The sequence below is a fragment of the Aspergillus aculeatinus genome (assembly GCF_003184765.1).
Source record: "Aspergillus aculeatinus CBS 121060 unplaced genomic scaffold BO66scaffold_12, whole genome shotgun sequence".
Lineage (NCBI taxonomy): Eukaryota > Fungi > Ascomycota > Eurotiomycetes > Eurotiales > Aspergillaceae > Aspergillus > Aspergillus aculeatinus.
The window spans coordinates 26351-41201 of NW_020291481.1; the positions used below are offsets into that span (position 1 = coordinate 26351).

Here is a 14851-nt window from a genome sequence, read left to right on the forward strand (position 1 = left end):
CCCATCCTTAAGGAAGGGTCAAAGTAAAAAAAAATAATGATGAAGAGGATATCCGGTTCCTGGACATACGCAGGCCTTTTAAACAGAGATTGAACGAAAGAGTCTCCTGGCCGCAATGTACGCTGTCCTTCCTTGCACCGTTTGACCCCCCTTCCCAATATAAACGCCCAAAAAAAGCCTTCGAAACTATCCAGAGCGATGCAGAAGCGGCCGGCGATTTGTCGGCCGCATTAGAGTGAAACAAACAACCACCGGGACAGATAAGACCCAGCTGGAATACATTATATGCACGCCATAAGATAACAAAATGTATCGGAACATCCTTCATGCCCAAGGTGAAAAAGAGGTAGGTTAACCTTGAGAGACTAATCAAACATTCGTATGCACGTAAAGAGCTGGATGGAAGCGGCCCCCTCAATTTTAGTGACGCCAACGCCTTCGGTTCCGCAGGTAAACAAGAGCTTCGTTATAGGCTGGCAGCCCGGAGATGCCAGATAGGCTACATCAATCGGTCAATGACACGCAGTAGCAGACGCTCTGGTACTCAGCCTTCGCGGTATATGTTTGTGTTGAGCCGGTGACTTGGATCGTTGTTGTGGGAGTAGGCTGTAACTCCTTGACCTGGACAGTCTCCTGGGATATGGGACCGACTGACCCGTCATCAAGCACTTGCATCTGTTGACAATAAGGACTAGGGGCACCGGGGTATTCTCGTTTCTCCTCCATCTTGATCCGGCGGGGATAGTCGGATACTGCATCCCGCTTAGAATTCGTGTTTGTGTTTGAACTGGAACCAGAGCCGGAACTGGAACTGGACCCCGAACCCGAGCTCGAGCCAGAGCCTGAATTCGAGCTCGAGCTACCTCCCGTAGCTTGAACGTAGCTCGATGACGCGGCGGTCGCGCTGTATTGGGCATCCTTGGTGGTCTCGTTGATGTACAAGAAGAATTCGATTATGGTACTGTTCCACCAGCAGAACCACGGCTTATCTCCTGCTTTGGCTACATCCTTGCGAACAAGCATGGTAGCCAACAGTTCATCCTCTGACAATGAGCGTTTCGATGACGCGTGCGTTGGGAATGAGTCTTGAGGCACCACGACCAGCTTGTCGAAGGTCGTCCAAAAGTGCAAAGCGGGCCCAAAACTGGCATCGTTGAGATCATATGCCATTGAAAGATTCTGTGTCGGGTTGGAAAGAACCGGTGCTTGAGCTCCATAGCTAAGACTTGACGAGTACGTAGTATCTTCAAACGTGATCGAACGTTGGCCGTCTGTGCCTCCAACAGCGACAGGGATATCTCCCGAATTCATGCAGGACCATGTAACTCGGTAATCCGACTCCGCAACGCAAAATTTGGACTGGTTCTTCGGAGACGCCGGAATAACGTACTGGCCAGTAGGCAGGGCCAGTAAGTTGATCGGAGTAGAAGTAACCGGAGTCGCGTCCATCTTGGGGGTAACAGTTGACGTGACAATATGCGGGCCGTTGGGCTGCTTGTGTTCCTGATCCGCTGCCTTCTTCGCCCCGAGCACACCACCAATGACACCTCCAATGCATCCTCCAACAAGCATTACCACCCCCACCAACACAATCGTCCAGATTGGTAGTCCGCAGCAGGCCTTCTTTTTACCTTTTCTCTTCAATTTCTCTTCGAATGCCATAATTCCGGTCAGCGGGGGCTCTTCCGATTGTGAGTTACTTCGTGCAGTCATCCGGTTTGGTTCCTCCAAAGGCACATTAGTCGATGTAACCTCCGACATGGGTGGACCTGCACGCTCATTGTGGAGGGTCTCGTCCGACGTGATGCCAGCATCGTTGACGGACGCAAACGTCCCCTCTACCTTGGGGACGGCATTTTCAGGATAGCGAGAGTAAGGTGGAAGCTGTTCGGTGTGTCCGTCGGGGCCAATTAAATCCCCGACGTCATCATCGGCCCGACCGGGCGGTCGTTGGTAGGCTTGATTGTGGCCGGGAAAGCCAAGGGGGACCATGGAGTTGTCCATCATAGGAGGTTCTATCATCGAATTGTCCAGGGCACTATCCATGCCTTCCTCCGGAACCACATTTTGGGTGTACATCGCATACGGATGTTGCGGTCCACTGGCATCTTCCAACGGTTGGTCCACGGGGCGTAAAGTTGATGCGGTCGCTACACTTGGAGAGCGACTGACACCGACCTGCGGGTACATCGCATACGGATGGCTGGGACCGGTTGCCCCAGTGTAGGGACTCATGGCCCGAACAGGTATCGAAAAGCGCGACGAGATACTTTGACTGCGAGCTGTGGTGGAAGGTGTAGTAGACGCGACGGAATTGCGATTCGCAAAGTCCACCCCCTTAGGAGGAAGACTTGACCGGTGCGGAGTTTCATCGAACGACACTCGTGCCTCATCCCCAAAAGGGTCCTCCGTCAGATCCGCATCGATGGGGATAGTATTGTAGGTTTTCTGCTGCGATTGTTGCTGTTGAGGCACTGATCCGCGTAAGGTATTGGAGGAATTGGTGGAAGAGGTCGATGGACGTCGAGAAGGGAAGGTAGTGTGTTCAGAGTCAAGGGGTTCGAGTGAGTATTCATCGGAAAAGACATTGGGATTGGAGGAGCGAGCCGAAACTGAGCGACGATGCATTGACTCGACTTCGTTCACCGGGGTAAAGCGTGGCGTGGATCGTTGAGAGGATTGTGAGAAAGAGCGAGAATGGTCGGAAGATAGACGCCCAGACATGGCGATGGACAGCCCTGTCGGGCTACCTATCTAATTTGGTCAACCTCTCAAGAGGAAACCGGGTCAGTCACCTGAGTTGACTGAGAACCGGGGAGAATGGGAGGCGCCGAAAAGAGTGACGAGGGGGGGGGGAAGAAAGGAGAGAACGGTCGGCGAAAGAATGATGGGAGGGTGGGAAAGTGCCTAAGGGACTGTCGAGAGGGGACGAGTGAGAGAGATAGTCGAGAAGGCGAAATAAAAACGGAACCGAGATGGAGATGGTAGAAGGTAGTGGGTAATGGTGGTTAGGTTGGGAGGGTAGAAGGGAGGATGGTGGTGGTGGTGGTGGTGTCGGTAGTGAGAGTGGAGGTTGAATGAATGAGAGGGAGGGAATCACTACTAGCCGTTTGAGGAGGAGGAAGAGGGAGGGAGGAGGCCCGGGGAGCGGGCGAGGATGAGGTGAGACTACTCCCGCCGTACTAGTAACTAACTTACTGAGTACTTAGTAGAAGAGGGCGTCTGGGCTGCCTGAGGACTCACTCAAGAAAAGGGCCGTTCCCGACCAGGACTAGCGCGAGCTTTTCCCGGGCGAAACTGAAAAGTCACTCAATGACTGGGAACGAACGAAAGAGAGGGCGAAAAAAGTGGGTTTTTGGAGACCCAGTCGAGTTCAAGTCAGTCGGTCCCAAGTCGATCTCCGGTCGGGGTTAGGTTAGTCCTGGCTGCAAAAGTTGGAAATTTTACTTGTCCGCAAAGTCGATACAAAATACTTCATCTAGGATGAAATACCTCTGTATAGAGTACGGAGTACAGAGCACAGAGAATTATTTACAGAACAATTAACACACATACACCTGATTACGACGATTGCTATTCTCATCCGGGTGGTGGTTCTATTATTATGAATTTCGGAGGTCTCCTGTTTACTCAGGGCTGCTGCGCCTCGCCACCGCAAGTAAAGCATAGGTTACTACGGAGTACGGAGTAGATAAGTGAAGTACAACAGTATTCGTACACTGCTTTTGCCTGTAACGAGCTAACTGCCAAGTAGCTGCTCGGTATCCAAAACAAGTGGACACTTCAAGTAAGGTACAGAACACCACAACTCAAAAGACCACTAGTAGTCTCACACTGGTGGCCACCGATAAAAAATGGCCCTAGGGCGATTGATACTCGAGATTAGCAAGGTTCGATCGAATCGTTCAGCATCGATGACCGACCGACACATCATGGATTCTCGAAGGCCTTTAAAACGTCTACATGAGGGCAGGTAGAGAATTGAGTCGACCGACGTGAAACATCCCCACTGCAGTGTCGTCAGAGGCGCTTTCGCAAATCAACTGACAGGCACTTTCGATCGCTAGCGATTTGACTTTACAACGGATAAAGATTTTATCCTCTCCCAGATTCCCACACATTACTGTGTACAGGTAGACTTCACCCTCTCGTCGAACAGCCCAGTTACATGGAACCTCCAGGGACGAGAGATCCGTCCATCATCCTCTTCGGGCAACAATCGTCCGAACTCGGACGACTTCCATCTGGAACACTGGACGAGGGTAAATTGAAAAAAAAAAAAAACACCCCCTAATGTGGCTATCGACCAGTGGTTTGGATGGGGGAAGGGGGGGCAAGAAGGCTTCCCACTCAGCGGCAGCAGCAGCATATGTATGACTTACTGTCTAAGTACTGTAGGTCCGTAGGAGCAGGTTCAGGCTTCCAGCAACAAGGGATTGGTTCAATCAAGGTGGAACCGCCAGAACCGTACCTAGCCGATTAGTTCCAAAAGATAGCGCAGTGCCTGGCACCGAAAAGTCTATCTGGCCGAATTCGGAAACGCGGGCGTGAACCCTTGATTGGCACTCAGTGCTATGATCAGCGCCGCACATCCATGATTGCATCATGACCCTCTCCTTCCAGAGCTGGATAGTCTTGACCGGCCATTATATCACCTGGTATGAGAAAGCGGTTGCTAGTCTGTCCGGTTGCATGCTTGATCTGAAAACAGCCCATACTGGGCTTAAATTCGATCTCTTGACCGTTCGATTGATCCCTCCTACACGTGGCACTGGTGTTCTCCCTACTCTGGGTAGAGATTAATTGTGGGTAGTGACTCGCTACCGTGCACAGGGTCTTATCGGGTGTGGCTTCAGGGCCAGAGAACGAACCAGGGCTCTGATGCTACAATTCAGCCAGCAACCACTAACCACACCGTCTAGATGCGCGGGTACCTTTTTGAACAGCGAGAGGAAGAAAAGGGAAGGGAGGAAACATTGGTACAGTAGACAAGGGAAAAAACAACACCCAGTCTAGACCTTGTCATTACAGCCTTCGACAACAAGCTAGAGATCCCTATTCCTGGCCCGACCGTTCTACAAGGAGACACTGAGCTAATATTGCCGAGCAGAGACAGTCGAAGCAATTGCCTGGCTGTCTTAATAACAAAAGTCCACAGGGCAGGCCTTGATCAGGAGCAGAGGCTCTACTTTATTAAGAGGTTATGATCTAGGCCTTCCCCATCGGGGCTAAACATCTGATGCGAATACTCCGTGCTCCGCACCGGGACCAAAGTTGCAATATCTACAGCCGACAAGGGCAGGGCTCATCTGACTTCAGATGCACTGATGCAGAGACTCTAGATCTGGGACCCCCCGCTACACATGTGCATATTTTGGCATTCTTGCATCGCAGAAGACAAGCGACACCCGCAAGGCCCAGGGCACGATTTGGAGAGTCAAGTCCCCTGCCAGCACATGTGCCGGCAATCCGGGTGCCTGCAAGCTCACCAGACCCCAGCTTTACTTAGCATCACAGGAAGTTGGAGATCCTCGGGTTCGAGCTAGTCTTCAAAGTCAGCCCAGATGTGAACTAGGGCCAATCAAATCGGAAGGTATAGGTTACCGATGAACGCGGTATGAAGCGCCCGTCGTTAGCAAAGCGATTCAGACGAGAGCGCCTATAAGGCTGAGCCTATCAAGGAGTATAGGTCAATTTACCATTCATGAGTGTTTCGCTAGCTCGAGACTGAAAAAGATGTTTAGCGAATAGACATACGCCACTGCCTTATATGTTTAAATTCTTCATGTAGACTCATGGCGATTACTGTCACTGATCGCAAAGCACAGTCATGTGGATTACTCAATATATCAGACACTAATTGAACGCGGAGATCATCTATAGATTGGTATGAATGGATTTCGGGGTCACGGCCGTGGCTGATTAATAAGATAGTCAGATAAATGCTCACTAAGCGGGATCTTTTATCCCACAGTATGAATAGCAAGTCAAGTCGTCCACCCATTCGGATTGTCCGAAATGCACTGCGCAAACAATCTATTCTCCTATCAGACTGGTTGAAGGCTGGTCGTTCCCTCGATACAACGTGCCAGTGCACCAAGGATACACTGCAGCAGTGGATCGGGCGGTGGAGAATTTCTGGTCAGATTTGGCCAGTCCCAATGTGCAGTCGGAAAGGATCCAGGAGATATGACAAGAACTCACAACATGACTTTGGTACGTCTTACGCATGGAGAACGGAGACGAATCGGACAATGTCTATTGGAGTTGGTCGGACAGAGAGACAACGTGGCGGTCCACCAGAAATGCATGTTACAAATTAGTCCAACTACTCATACAATCAGATGCTTTCAATCCCAGATACCCTTTCCAAGTATCCTGGATCATCGCGGGGAGAGATGGAGACACATCAGGTAAATCGAATGACACTGGGATGGAAGGCCTTGCTATCTTCCCCCCTCAACTTTTGTCGGCACTTAAACACATCCGCAATTAGAAGACAGTCATGGGACAAGCCTATATCGTCAAATCGGCGATAAATATCAAGCAATCGTACTTCTGCACGGGCGTTCCGTTCTATCATACCCAGCCTGGGGTTCGGACTGACCTACTTTAAGTGGATCTGACATAGGGCTGTCTGCCTGCCCCTCATGGTCTGCCTCGGGCTGAACTCCCAGCCCATTCTAGATCAGCCCACCACCGAGATCGGTCCAGATTACATTTTGCTACTGGTCACCCACTAAGGTTCCCCGAAAGGACTCTCCTTCCGCAGATTCGCCGATCAAGAACCGAACAGTTGCTTTTGCATCATACTGGGTCCGGGGACCCAAACGCCATGACCATCCAGGCTCACTGGAGGGCACCGGGGTGGTCCGCTTGCGCAAACAGGTCTATCTAGGCCTGGATTTTTTCTTCTATCGGTTATCGACAATGTCTCTCAGCTCTTGATGACTGCATGGGAGAACCCATGAATATGCCAATGCGTGGCCTGCGGAGTAAGTATTCATCAAGCCGCGACGGCTATCAAATCCCATGGGTCATGTTGCCGCTGGGAAAGAAACATTCGACACTAAACGGATACATTTTCAGTCAACGAGATATGCTTGACACATCTGTGTGGTAGAATAATATGATAGGTCCATCCGAGGACAAGACTTTCTCTGTAGGGCCTGAAACGAGAGGTGGGGCTGTCATCATAACACATTTGACCAGCGCCAGTCCAGAACGCTCGGGCTCACGCGATGGCAGGACTCTCCAATAACGTCACGCAGATTCAATGATTCTATCATGCAAACGAACAAATCAGACAAGACTACATACTCAGTTATGTGATGTAATTTACTGTGCAAGGGCGGGGGCTTTCGTCAGCTGTGCTGAATCGGCCTACTGCCTATTCCCAGCCTTTCAAGACCGGTCTCGTCACATTTTCAGGCATCGCGAAATCTGCATCTACAATCACGGCTGTCTCTTCAGAGCTAAAATATCACATAACCTGACTGGTCCTTTCTGCCCCCAGCCTCCTGCTCCACTCTGAACTTCCGGCCGGACACGCAAGTACCAGGCCCATGCACGTCGGTCCAATTCATCCCTGGCGAGATTGGAGGCCCAGGACTGGCAGACAATATTGATGGCGCGTAGAAGATGCGCGAGACATTCCTTCTTTTCAGCTTCCAGCAGGGAAGCATTCTTTGTAGCTGTCCTGCGGGAGGGTACGTCTTCATCAGAAGCTTTGGTGAATGCCTTATGCAAATATGATCGCGCTGAATCAGGAGTGAAGATAGGCAAAGGCTTGTCCACTTTCATATCCTGGTTCGAGCTCTGAGCTTTCCTCATGGCATCCGTATCAATACCCCATAGTGGCGGTGCCTTGTCTGATTCGTCCTGGGATACTTGCCCTAGAACATCATCGGACACGACAGGAGCGTTCGCATCCGGTTCTGTGCTTGCATTCGGCGGCCGACCCTCTCGCGAATCATAGTCCCATCTCTTCAACACTTTCACCTCTCTGCCTAGAACCTTCACCACCGGCTGGCCCTCGCCCCATCCTTCTGTTTCAGCGGAGGGTTCACTCTCAATACCTAAGCTCGCGGCCTTCGATCGACTATTAGCACTTACCACAGCCTGGGCAAGACTCAGTCTGCTAGAAATCGGCTGCTCGGGCATTGTATATCGTAGCACACACACAGCAAATGCAAGCACGAGTGGTGCTCTGTTTGTGATAAGGGTAATGCTGGATAGATTTTCTTCTGGAAAACTCGACTCGGGAAGAGCAAGCGAGCATTCAGTGTCAAAGGGGGTGCTGGATTCATTTGTGCGAGAACCTTTGGCTCTTTTCGCGGGAGCTGTGGTGTCTTCAGCAGATGAGCCTCGTTTTTTGCATACTCTCTTTGCGGCGTTCATGACTTGTTTGGCCATCTTGTCATCCTTAAAGATGTTCTGGAGAGCTTTGAGTTCTGATTGAGCGATCTGCTCAGGACTAGGCGACTATCAGATGGATTGTTATGTTTATATCCGGATGTCAAAACAGGTCATACGTTATTAGGCCGGTCTTCTGAAGTTCCATGACTTTACCCATTGCGGACGCAAGTGGCACTTTGGCATCCTGTGATAGGAAGCGAAGTAGAGATTGTACCTGGGCCGCCGCCATTGTACTCAACTTGTAATCAATATGAAGATTTTGATGCAACTTGAGCGGATGTGAACTTGCAATAGGCAGGATAGAGTGAGGAAAGATGCTTGGCTGAAGGTAGAGTGAACTTACTCATACTTCCTTTTCTAGAAGGGTATTTCCTGCCTTAGGCAACAAACCAGCAGCCTCCCGCTCCCGCTCCGATCAGCTTCCACCCGCAAGTAAGGTAACTCCGCGCTTCATTGTCTCAACTTCCGTGGTCTCGCAACAAGGAACCCTGATGCGACCGCAGCCTCGTCACCATGTCGGACGACTCCAAGTCAAAAGCCTTTCCCGACCTCTCCGCCAAATTATCGGCCATCCCCAAGAAGTCGCTTTTCGAGCGCCAGAAAGCCGAAGCCGAAGCCAAACGAGCCCGAGAGCAAGCCGAAACCGCGGCTGTGTACGAGGACTTTGTCAAGTCATTCGAGGATGACTCGCACGGCGGCCCCGACAGACCCTCTGCCGATGGACGACTGAATCGCTTCCCACACAAGAATCAAGGATTTGCAGGTGGCCCAGGTAGACGGCACTTCACGGGCTCCGGTCCGCGCTTGAGCGGGCCTGGCACGCTGGGACCCCCTCCGCCGTCGCTGTCGCGAAAGCGCAACCACGAAGGCTTCCCGCCAGCGCAGCGGAACCGAGACACCGCGCAGGGGATCCTGGGCTTTGATAATACCGGGCCAGGCCCGTCGGCTGCCGCCTCCGCGTTCCGCGTGTCGGACGATGAGGACGAGGCGACTGCCGATGCGAAGGAGGCGGAGAGGGCGGCGGCCAAACCAACGCTGTACTTGGCCTCGTTGCCTCCTGGGACGTCCCCGTCGGTTATCAAGTCGATAATCCCCTCGCTTCTGACGGTGGATAATGTCAGGATACTGCATTCGACCGTCCAACAGGCCCCGACCGATCGCAAGTCGATCGCTGCCATCGTGACCCTCGCAAACGAATCTGCAGCGTCGGATATCGATAGCACTGTCAGCGCTCTCCAGAACAAGTACCTGGGCTGGGGTTACTATCTGTCGATCTCGAGGCATCTGTCCTCTGCGGCTATTAGTTCCACAATGCCGGTGACTGTCAGTCAGTCCTCGACAAGCCCCCTTCCATTCGGCGCCAAGTCTACCCAGCCCGATATTCCCGGACGCTTGAACCGAGCTCCGCCTCCTGGCATGCACCGTGGTGGCTTTGCACCGCCAACGTCGTATAATCCTGCATTCGGGCGCAGTGGCCCGACGACACAGGTTGAGGTGAAAGCACCGTCAGACCTCAAGCAGCTGCGACTGATACATAAGACGCTGGAGAATTTACTGAGCTATGGTCCGGAGTTTGAGGCCTTGCTTATGAGTAGGCCGGAGGTCCAGAGGGATGAGAAATGGGCCTGGATCTGGAATGCCCGGAGCGCTGGTGGTGTCTACTATCGGTGGAAGCTATGGGAGGTCTTGACCAACAGTCGACCTACCGGTGGTCGACGGGGTCGGTTCCAACCTCAAAACCCGTCACTTATCTTTGAGGGTGGTGCACACTGGGTTCCACCCGAGGCTCATATTAAATTTGAGTACACTACCAACATGGACGAGTTCGTCACGGACGACGATTACGACTCGTCTGACGAGGAGATGTCGGACTATGAAGACGAGAGACGTGTGGCCGGGGGAGCACCGCCAGCGGAAGGACCGGGCGCTGGTAACGAGGGGCTGGGATACATGAACCCTCTTCAAAAGGCCAAATTGACCCACCTACTCGCACGGCTGCCAACCACTCATGCCAAGCTACGAAAAGGAGATGTTGCCCGTGTTACTGCTTTTGCCATTGAACATGCTGGGGCAGGGGCTGAGGAGGTTGTGGAGATGATTGTTGCCAATATCATCAAGCCCTATGCCTTTACGGGGGCCAATCCGGACCGTGAAGCTGAACAAGGACTTGCTCGCAAGGAGCAATTTGGAGAATCAGCCAACGACAACACAGCCGAAGATGGGCGGACGGCCTCGACGAAAACTCTTGACACGTCCTCTGCGAAGTTGGTGGGTCTGTATCTCGTGTCAGACATCCTCTCGTCGTCTGCCACGAGTGGTGTGCGCCATGCCTGGCGATACAGACAGCTTTTCGAGTCAGCACTGAAGACGCAGAAAGCATTCGAGCATCTTGGTAGATTAGAGAAAGACTTCGGCTGGGGTCGATTAAAAGCCGAAAAATGGAAGCGCAGCGTTGGCTCTCTTCTCAACTTATGGGAAGGTTGGTGCGTGTTTCCGCAGTCGAGCCAGGAGCAATTCGTCCAGATCTTCGAGAAGCCCCCCCTCACAGAAGAGGAGCTGCGAGAAGAGAGAGAAAAGGCCGAAGCCGAACGAGTGGCGAGCGCGTTCTCCAAGAACAAAAACCGCTGGAAGGCAGTTGACGAGGATGCAGCTTCTGGAAAGTTCGATCCCAGTCGCGCTGCGGCAGCCGAACTGGATCGCATGGATGTCGACCAGGTCAAGCATGAGTATGCGACGGCGGAGAATCTGGACGAAGTGTCAATGAGCGACATTGATGGCGAGCCAATGGAGGACAGTGACCTGGAGTTATCGGATGGTGAGCCATTGGAGGAAGACCCTCGCGAAGATGAGAGCGAGCTGAACAAACCACCGCCGGGGAAAGTAGCTGAAGCGGCAGCCCAACCGCAACCTCAGCCTCCGGTGCGCAAACCACGGCCTAAAGCAGAGGATATGTTTGCAGACTCGGATTCGGAGTGATTATAGCATTCAAAAAGCAAGCGGGATTACCCTCAGTAAACAATGCTTCAGGAAAGCAGAGCACGAGATGTATGACATGGACATGGACATGGACATGAAAACTGTACAGAGCGATCGATCGAACAATGTATTGAGTAGCACGCACCATTTGAAGCCTGGATCAATGCCTGACAGAAGGTTAAGGCAGCAATCTCCTGAATGGGTAAAGTCGGCTTGCCCCACAACCCCCTCGCGACGGAAAGACTTTCGGTGTTGATATCAACCTCGTCTCTTCCCCTCGTTTCTATCCCATTGTCCTATTGCCCCCTCAGCCAGCTCTCTGTTTTCTATCCGTCTCCGTTGTCTTTGCAGACTCCCAACCGTCAAAATGTGTAAGTGAATTGCTCCTTTTCTGCTATTGAACATGTTTTCTATATTACTCATCCCCCGCCCAATGTTTTGCTGCCCCTCCATGAGGCTCTGTCGGAAGAAACCCCTCCATACCCGGCTTTTAATCTGCCCCTCGAGCTACCAGAAAAGAGACTGATGTGATGCGAACCAATTTCCAGCCGCCTTCAGTGATATTGCCCGTATGTGATAATGATGCTTCGATCTACCCTCGCAGAGCCCAGCTCTGTCGCTCCTCGACACCACCGATGAACTTTCGGTCTAACCGCGGCCCAACAGAGCAATTCGTCCAGTTCTACTACCAGACCTTCGACGCCGACCGCTCCTCGCTGGCCGGACTCTACGTATGTCATGCGCATCTCCCAGCTTAGACGCAAGACGATCGACTAACGCAATGGATCTTTCGTGACACAGCGCGACCACTCCATGCTCACCTTCGAGACCAGCTCGATCCAGGGTGTTTCCAGCATCGTTGAGAAGCTGACCGTGAGTTCCTCCGGCCCTTGTGAAACTCCCTGTAGAAGATAGAAACCCCGTTTGACTAACGCATTGCGATGTGAATTTGTCTCGTCCTGCAGAGCCTCCCCTTCCAGAAGGTTGTCCACAAGGTCAACACCCTCGACGCCCAGCCCTCCAGCCAGGATGGTAGCATTCTGGTCATGGTCACCGGTGCTCTCTTGGTATGACTCCCCCTCCCTTTATCATCTGACTCAATCCATTCAGCTCCCACGAACCCCGCCAGACCTACCAAAAAAAACTGACCAATCTTCACTGCACAGGTCGACGAGGAGCAAAACCCCATGAACTACACCCAGAGCTTCAACCTCATTCCCGATAACGGCAGCTACTATGTCCAGAACGACATCTTCCGTCTGATCTACAACGCATAAATGGTTCCATTATTGTTTTTTTTAGGTATAAAGCGTCGTCGTCGCGCGGTGGAAAGGCAACGTCGGAGGGGGAGGGATCAGGCCTGCGGCTTTGGGGAACGGTCATCTTTTCTCTATCTCTACAACAGGGGAAAGACCTGGTCATAGTCCGCAGATAATCCCGTGTGAAACGAAGATAATGAATCCATTTTCAAATTTCAGGTTTCGAGTTCGAACAGAGTGAGGGGCGGAGGCAGAGCCCACGGATCTTGGGATTGGATGCTTTTGGTTAATTTGGAACACGCCGTGCTTCCTTTTCGCTGTGCGTCTCTTCGGGGAGAAGCTCTTTTCAAATCTCTTGAACTACATCTTAGTTGTTTTGTGTGTGCGCGGTGATACTGCGGTTATAGTTGTGTTCCGGATGGAGGCAAATCTGGTACTTTCTTGGTGGTGTGGTGATGGCCTTTGTATTCCTGCTCTGTTTGTGTACCTCAGTGCCTTATGTTTAAATGGGTGCCTGGGCTTCGAGAAGGTGGTCTAGGATGAGGAGTGAATCTCCACGACTCTTCTTACTAAGTGCCGCCGCGGCAGCGGCGCGCAATGCGCATGCTCCTGGGTCCAAAGTACGAGTACTCGCAGAGACTGAAATTACTCGGCGTATACAGCCAAGCCGATGAATAGGATGAGGGTACAAGAACGAAAGCCCATCAAGCATTGCAGGCAACCCCATCGGATACACCTCAACAGACCAGAATGATTTACAGCCAATTAAACCTTGTGAAATCTACATACACTATATATGCCAGAGATCCTTGGAAAATAACCCGAATAAGACTTCCTGCCCCTCAGAGAGAGAGGATGGAAGCTTTCATCCCCCAAGAAGCGGCGTCTCCTCGGACGGGTGATCCCGGCCCTGGCCTCCTTCTCCGTCTTCTGCTTCCACACCACGGGCCGGTCCCGTTCCACCATTAGCGGGATTCTTATTCGAGGCGTCACCCTCGTCGTCGTGGCCGTGGCCCTTGTCGGGACCCAGATACTCGAACCACACGCCTAGGGCCAGCAGCGTCCCCTGCAGACACGCCGTGACGATCAGCACCCCCCAGGTACTCCATCCGGCCCGCCCCAGCCGCGCCGCCAGGCTCCCCGCCCACACGAGACTGCCGGGCGTCTGGATGCACATCATCGGGATGCTGAGGCTGCCGACGCAGCGGAGGCGCACCGTCGTGTAAATCTGCGGGAAGTACTGGACCGAGGCGAGGAGGGCGGCGAGCACGCCGCAGAAGTTGGACCAGGACTGGAGGGCCTCGGGCCGGCGGAGGCCGACGGCCAGGGTGGTGATGAGCATGACGAGGGCGTGGACGATGCAGATGCCTGCGACCGTGAGGGCGGTGCGGTAGGTTGGGGTGGTCCGGCGGTGGTCGATGCCGTAGTGCTGGTGGCGGGGGAAGAAGAGGACGAAGAGGAAGAGGCTGGTTTGGTTTGGGGTGTCGTGGGTCAGTTTGAATACCCATGCGTTGAGACGAATTAGGGGAGGATGCGTACATTAGGAAAAAGCAGAGACATTGAGTGCCGACTTGGAGGATCCCTAGGAGGGCGGAGAAGCAGCCCAGTCCGCTGATTTGCTTGCAGCACGACATGTCGTGGAGACTCTGTTGTTGGGAGACGACATTGGCGAGGGCGGACGAGCCGGAGGTTGTGCCGAGGAGGACGAAGTAGGGGGAGATTCCGAACGAGGATTTCAACGAGATGATGCGGATGTGTTGGGGGAGGTAGGAGAGGAGAATGCCGAAGACGATTAGACTGGATGGTTTTGGATTAGAATCGTTGATTTTGTTGCTGTTCTCGCTATTCTGATGTTGGTAGGTATGAGGGGAAGAACGTACATGGAGAGGATGAAATTCTTATAGTCGGGCGAATCCAGTTGCCCGCATTGTAGACTGAGAGAATCCATCTTGGTGAACAAAGCCGATTCTAGGATCGTCTGTGTATAGAGGCAGAGGCTGTTGGAATGCAAGATGCTGGACGGGATGATGGGAGTTACAGAGCGATGGGAGGTCTATGGGCCCGGTGCATAGGGGCAGGGAGTGCAGGTCGGGGGGGGGGGCGGCAAGAGACAGGAGAATTATTGGACTCTAAAACAGCATGTGCATGTGTCGAACCAGCGCACACACGTAGTAAACAGAGTGGACAAACGAGGGGAT

At 52.7% G+C, this 14851-nt stretch overlaps 5 protein-coding genes across 5 annotated transcripts; 2 read left to right on the forward strand and 3 right to left on the reverse strand.

The window, feature by feature from the left end:
• Positions 1 to 504: 504 nt before the first annotated feature.
• BO66DRAFT_317667 (uncharacterized protein) lies at positions 505 to 2724 on the reverse strand (the record flags this gene model as incomplete). Its single annotated transcript, XM_025643571.1, has 2 exons — positions 505 to 829; positions 893 to 2724. The coding sequence occupies 2 exons, from the start codon at positions 2722 to 2724 to the stop codon at positions 505 to 507; spliced, it is 2157 nt and encodes a 718-aa protein (XP_025506086.1).
• A 4731-nt stretch (positions 2725 to 7455) lies between these two features.
• Positions 7456 to 8647, reverse strand: BO66DRAFT_317496 (uncharacterized protein; the record flags this gene model as incomplete). Its single annotated transcript, XM_025643564.1, has 2 exons — positions 7456 to 8476; positions 8535 to 8647. 2 exons carry the CDS (start codon positions 8645 to 8647, stop codon positions 7456 to 7458), a joined length of 1134 nt encoding a protein of 377 aa, XP_025506087.1.
• Positions 8648 to 8931: 284 nt separating this feature from the next.
• BO66DRAFT_344915 (SURP domain-containing protein) lies at positions 8932 to 11461 on the forward strand (the record flags this gene model as incomplete). The annotated part of the gene is made up of 1 exon (XM_025644535.1): positions 8932 to 11461. The coding sequence occupies one exon, from the start codon at positions 8932 to 8934 to the stop codon at positions 11392 to 11394; it is 2463 nt and encodes an 820-aa protein (XP_025506088.1). The 3' UTR covers positions 11395 to 11461.
• A 300-nt stretch (positions 11462 to 11761) lies between these two features.
• Positions 11762 to 12671, forward strand: BO66DRAFT_399595 (nuclear transport factor 2 family protein; the record flags this gene model as incomplete). The annotated part of the gene is made up of 6 exons (XM_025648691.1): positions 11762 to 11765; positions 11943 to 11963; positions 12061 to 12125; positions 12196 to 12267; positions 12360 to 12461; positions 12561 to 12671. 6 exons carry the CDS (start codon positions 11762 to 11764, stop codon positions 12669 to 12671), a joined length of 375 nt encoding a protein of 124 aa, XP_025506089.1.
• An 847-nt stretch (positions 12672 to 13518) lies between these two features.
• On the reverse strand, positions 13519 to 14601 carry BO66DRAFT_399596 (PQ-loop repeat-containing protein; the record flags this gene model as incomplete). The annotated part of the gene is made up of 3 exons (XM_025648692.1): positions 13519 to 14119; positions 14193 to 14495; positions 14534 to 14601. The coding sequence occupies 3 exons, from the start codon at positions 14599 to 14601 to the stop codon at positions 13519 to 13521; spliced, it is 972 nt and encodes a 323-aa protein (XP_025506090.1).
• Between the last annotated feature and the right edge of the window lie 250 nt (positions 14602 to 14851).